The following is a 5,957-nucleotide window of genomic DNA, read 5'->3' as shown; positions in this document are numbered from 1 at the left end:
CCGAAAATAAAATTAATGAATGAATTTAGTTTCAATTTTTGTAATTGTAGTTTAGTTGTAGTTAACAGAACATTTTCAGTGTCCACGAAAGCAACATTTTTGCAAAGCTTACATCAACTCTTGTGCAAACCTCTTATCATTTATTTAATTTTGATGATTATTATTTTATTATAGTTTGTTTTTCAGTGACTCTGGTTAGTTATATTTAGTTTTAGTTTTTCATTAATTGCGATTTTTTTTTATTTTTTATTTATTTATTTATTTTTATTTCAGTTAACGAAGCCAAATTTTGACTAATAGTTTTGGTCTTAGTTTTCATTTACTAAAATAACCTTGTGTGATCACCCCTTGGTTTTTCTGGTTTATTTCAACATATGACTTGTCTTTACTTGTAAATACTAGCAACTTCTATCATTGAAAATTGCCAAATTGTAAAATTGGCCAAGACTTATGTTTATTTCTTCTGATATGCAACCATATAGTGATGCAAACACACTTGCACAAAAACGAAACAGAATTTTGACCAATAGTTTTAGTCTTAGTTTCCATGTACTAAAATAACCTTGTGTGATCACTCCTTGGTTTTTCAGGTTTATTCCAGCATATGACTTGTCTTTCCTTTAATAATTATTTTCAAAATTTACTAGCAATTTCTATAGTTTTATAAAAAAAATACCAAATTGTAAAATGTTCATATCTTCTGATATGTAGCCATATGACGCAAACACAATTGCATAAAAATAAAAGTGAATTGTGACCAATAGTTTTAGTCTTAGTTTCCATTTACTAAAGTAACCTTGGCATAAACGTTTCTCGGTTTTCAGGTTTATTTCAACATATGATTTGTCTTATCTTTGTAATTACTTGTAAATACCAGTAACGTCTATCACTGAAAATTACCAAATTGTAAAATTTGATATGATATGCGTCCATAATGACTCAAACACAATTGCACATTAAAAAATGATTCATTGGATTTACACAATGTTTTTAAGGTAAGTGGTTGCAAACTATTTATATGGGCTGAATTTAAACAAACAAATTAAATAGAGTAATGTTCAACTTAATTTCTTTGTTTAAATTCAGCCCATATAAATTGTTTGGACTTTTAGGAGCAGAAATCAGTTCTTGTTGTAGAAACCAAACACAAGTAATTCTGTTTTATATGTGTATTGCAAAAAAAAAACTCATTCTACAAATGTGGAAATCTGATCTCTATCTTTGAAATGTGGGCTAGAGAACTTATATGTTACACTTAGAAGAACTGCGATTCATACTAAGGGCCCTATCATACACCCGGCACAGTAAGGCGCAAGACTGGCACGATTTGTTTCTATTTTCAGACCAACACAACCCTAATTTTTTTCGTTTTGCGTCACGTTGTTTAAGTAGTAAATCCATTTGCGCCATTTTGTGGACTCATGGGTGTGCCGGTCTAAAGAGCCCTATGTGACAAATTGCTCTTTTTTTTATTAAGATTTGGGAACCATTCATACTATTTTTGCTGATAGACTGAACTGCTATAGACTTTCACAAGATTATTGCATGTTAGTTAAGTTAAAAATTTTATTTTGTAATTACTTTTGTCTCCTTTGGTTTCTTTGTCCATGTGTACCTTGCTTTAATTTTTGTCCCAGCCAGTTCCATATTATGATTGTAAATTACAACTCAATGTTAATTCTATATAATATGCCTTTTATTTATTTTTTATGAACTTTCTGCAAACATTTTGATCAGTGTTAGATGGTACCCAGATAGACCCAGATATAGGTTTTGAGTTCCTTTTTGTAGTAAGTTAAATTTACTGTCATAGAGTACTTCCAAGAGAACTTCAGCCTGGTTTCTCTCAAGGTTTTTTTTCTTCACTTCCGCCATTAGTGAAGTTTTTTTTTTCCCTCTCCGCTGTCGCCTCTGGCTTGCATGGTTCGGGATCTGTAGAGCTGCGCATCATTGGATTTGCTCTTCAGTATTTGGACTCTCTGTAAACCACACTGAACTGAGCTAAACTGAACTGAACTTAAACACTACAAACTGAATTACACTGTTCCTATTTACTATTTACTATGACCTTTTATGTGAAGCTGCTTTGACACAATCTACATTGTATAAGCGCTATACCAATAAAGGTGAATTGAATTGAATTGAACTTTGATATGGTCCATATCTTTGTTGTAAGGATTTAAGCCAGAGGTGGGTAATTCATATTTTTAAGGGGCCACATTAGAATCTGCGAAGGGTTTAGAGGGCCATACCAATACAGGTGATTTGTTAAAAAAAAAAAAAAAAAAAACATTATGTGAAACTATTTAATAAACAGTCATAAAAACTCTAAAGTTTAAAAAAGAATCTATTTCATACAGAAGTATTTTAAAGACCAGCATCACAATATGAGCTTCATATAAATGCCACGGGGTTGTTGGTTTGCTTCACCTTAGATAATTTATATTTATTTTATTTATTTATTTATTTTAAAAATTAATTTATATATTTATTTTTATTCACGAGCGTCACGGTGGCGGAGTGGGTAGCACGATCACCTCACAGCAAGAAGATCACTGGTTCGAGCCTCAGCTGGGTCAGTTGGCATTTCTGTGTGGAGTTTGCATGTTCTTCCCATGTTGGTGTGGGTTTCCTCCGAGTGCTCCGGTTTCCCCCACAAGTCGAAAGACATGCGGTACAGGTGAATTGGGTAAGCTAAATTGTCTGTAGTGTATGTGTGTGAATGAGTGTATATGGATGTTTCCCAGTGATGGGTTGCAGCTGGAAGGGCAAAAGCTCCATAAAACTCATCAGGTGTCGCCAGAGAGGAATGAACTGCCAACTTATCCAGCATATGTTTTACGTAGCGAATGAACTCCACACAGAAATGCCAACTGACCCAGCCAGGCAGGACTCGAACTAGTGACCTTCTTGCTGTGAGGCGACAGTGCTAACCACTGAGTCACCGTCTCGCCCGAAAATGAAAATACATTTTTTAGTAAACCCAATGAACAACTTTTCCAGTGCAATATGTGATGATTCATTGATTATTGTCGTGACTTGCATTGCTGGTTATTGCGTTACAGACCTGTGTGTTGCTGTGTGCAGTCTCGGCGGTGTGGCGTCTCCTCCAGACATGACTCAGAGTAACGGGGAGACGCGTCTGCAGCGCAGCAGAGTCCAGCAGCTGCGGGATGGCCTGACCGAGCGCTCGCTGAGGGCCAAAAACACTGTCCAGAACATCTCCAGCAATGACGTCAAGGGCTTCTTCAGGAGGAACGCTTTCGTCATCCTCACTGTCGCCGCTGTCATCGTGGGTGAGATGATGCTGTTTTTTTAAGATCAATATTTTATTCAAATTATGATACATAGATACAGTTGAAGTCAGAATTATTAGCCCCCCTGAATTATTAGCCCCCCTGTTTATTTTTTTCCCTAATTTCTGTTTAATGGAGAGCAGATTTTTTCAACACATTTCTAAACATAATAGTTTTAATAACTCATCTCTAATAACTGATTTATTTTATCTTTGTCATGATGACAGTAAATAATATTTGACTAGATATTTTTCAAGACACTTCTATACAGCTTAAAGTGACATTTAAAGGTTTAATTAGGTTAATTAGGTTAACTAGGCAGGTTAGGGTAATTAGGCGAGTCATTGTATAATGATGGTTTTGTCCTATAGACTATTGAAAAAAAATACAGCTTAAATGAAACTTAAACTGCAGTATAGCTCTGTGGTCTTTAAAAATCCCATGGCACGATCATGGCCTCCCAATCATCCCCATACACTAAATTGGCTCTATCACTGTCTCTCCAATAGCTGGTGTGTGGTGAGCGCACTGGTGCCATAGTCCTGTGGCTGCCGTCGCATCATCCAAGTGGATGCTGCACATTGTTGGTGGTGTGGAGAGACCCCCCTCATGATTGTGAAGCACTTTGGGTGTATGGCCGTACACAATGAATTCACTATATAAATAAATGTACATTACATTACATACAATAACTTTAACTGTTAAAAGCTATTAGTTACTAGTTAGGGGCGACACAATGGCTCAGTGGTTAGCACTGTCGCCTCACAGCAAGAAGGTTGTGAGTTTCCTCCAGGTGCTCCAGATTCCCCCACAGTCCAAACACATGTGCTATAGGTGAATTGAATAAACTAAATTGGGCATAGTGTATGTGTGTGAATGAGTGTGTATAGACGTTTCACAGTACATGGAAGGGCATCCGCTGCATAAAACATATGCTGGATAAGTTGGCGGTTCATTCCACTGTGGCGACCCCAGATTAATAAAGGGATTAAGCCGAAGGAAAATGAATGAATGAGTTACTAGTTCCTTAGGTAAAGTATAAGTAACTTTGGTGAGTGAGATGATGTTTGATGGAAACAAAAACATTAAAATAAAAGCTTTAAAATATTATAAATATGAATGCATAAATAAATAAAAATGTAACACGATGTGTGTACAAATAAATATCAGTTATTCAATATTCAGTTCAATTCAAGTTTATTTGTATAGTGCTTTTCACAATAATTATTCCACATTATTGAATTACAATCAAATTCAGAAAAGTTAAGGTAATTAGTTACTAGAGCTTTATTAGCTACTAATAACTTTAACTAATTAACCAATAACTAATAGCTTTGAACAGTTATTCTGGGTTAAATTATTACATTTCAATTAAATAAAATAAAAAATAAGGAACTCCAGCAACGCTTGTAATAAAGGAGAACATTTAATAAAATAAAGTAAACGCATTTCAGCTCCTCAGGGCACAAAAACTCATACAAACATTTCCAAAGGCTTTAAATATACATCTCCATCTTAGAACATCTAATTTCAGATTAGAAACAGCTGAAAATCCAGAGTCAAGTCGGCTCCCCAGTCCATCAGCAGGAACCAACTACACCAGTGCTAATCAATCAATGGGCTATATGCACAGCTAGTGTTTTTCAGCCAATAATAAACTTCAGGTGAAAGGTTAATTTGACTATTTTCTATTTTATTTTGTTGCATTTACAGCATCGATGTTTGTAATGTAATTAAAATACAATCAGTTAAATAGACTTAAGCATTCATGTAGTTGTTAAAAATGATAAAAGATCTTTTAAACGTAAACGCCGTCGGTAGCAGCAGGCAAGCCCAGAAACTCCATTGAAAATACCTGCGGTAAACAAAAATCATTTTTAAAAGACATGGTAGGGAAAATTTTAATTTAATGCAGTGCTTCTTGTGTGGTCTGAGACCCACTTTACATTTACATTTAGTCATTTAGCAGACGCTTTTATCCAAAGCGACTTACAAATGAGGACAAGAAAGCAATTTACACAACTATAAGAGCAGCAGTGAACAAGTGCTATAGACAAGTTTCAGGTGTGTAAAGTCTAAGAAGCAAAGCATTAGTAATGTAAGTTTTTTTTTTTTTTTTGAGAGAGAGAGAGAGAGTACAGTTAGTGATATAGCCAGAGAGGCAGTTACAGATTAGGAAGGAAAGTGGAGACTAAATAGTTGAGTTTTCAGTCGTTTCTTGAAGACAGCAAGTGACTCTGCTGTTCTGATGTAGTTAGGGAGTTCATTCCACTAGCTGGGCAGATTGAATGTGAGAGTTCGGGAAAGTGATTTCTTCCCTCTTTGGGATGGAACAACGAGGCGACGTTCATTCACAGAACGCAAGTTTCTGGAGGGCACATAGATCTGCAGAAGTGAGAGCAGATACGAAGGAGCAAAGCCAGAGGTCGCTTTGTAAGCAAACATCAGAGCTTTGAATTTGATGCGGGCAGCAACTGGCAGCCAGTGCAAACGGGTGAGTAGCGGAGTGACATGTGCTCTTTTGGGTTCATCAAAGACCACTCGTGCTGCTGCGTTCTGAAGCAGCTGAAGAGGTTTGATAGAACTAGCTGGTAGCCCGGCTAGCAGAGAGTTGCAATAGTCCAGTTTGGAGAGAACAAGAGCTTGAACAATGAGTTGAGC

General features: G+C 36.1%; 1 protein-coding gene across 1 annotated transcript in view; it reads left to right on the top strand.

Moving 5' to 3' along the window:
* Positions 1-3,071: 3,071 nt before the first annotated feature.
* Positions 3,072-5,957, top strand: part of slc1a3a (solute carrier family 1 member 3a) — a 51,562-nt gene continuing 48,676 nt past the window's right edge. Inside the window, exon 1 of the mRNA XM_056457318.1 lies at positions 3,072-3,296. Coding sequence (XP_056313293.1) covers positions 3,116-3,296 — 181 coding nt within the window. The 5' untranslated portion in view covers positions 3,072-3,115. The remainder of the gene's footprint in view (positions 3,297-5,957) is intronic.

The sequence above is a fragment of the Danio aesculapii genome, chromosome 5 (genome assembly GCF_903798145.1).
Source record: "Danio aesculapii chromosome 5, fDanAes4.1, whole genome shotgun sequence".
Classification (NCBI taxonomy): Eukaryota; Metazoa; Chordata; class Actinopteri; order Cypriniformes; family Danionidae; genus Danio; species Danio aesculapii.
Note: the sequence above shows the minus strand (reverse complement) of the source record. Positions and strands in the feature narration are given on the sequence as shown.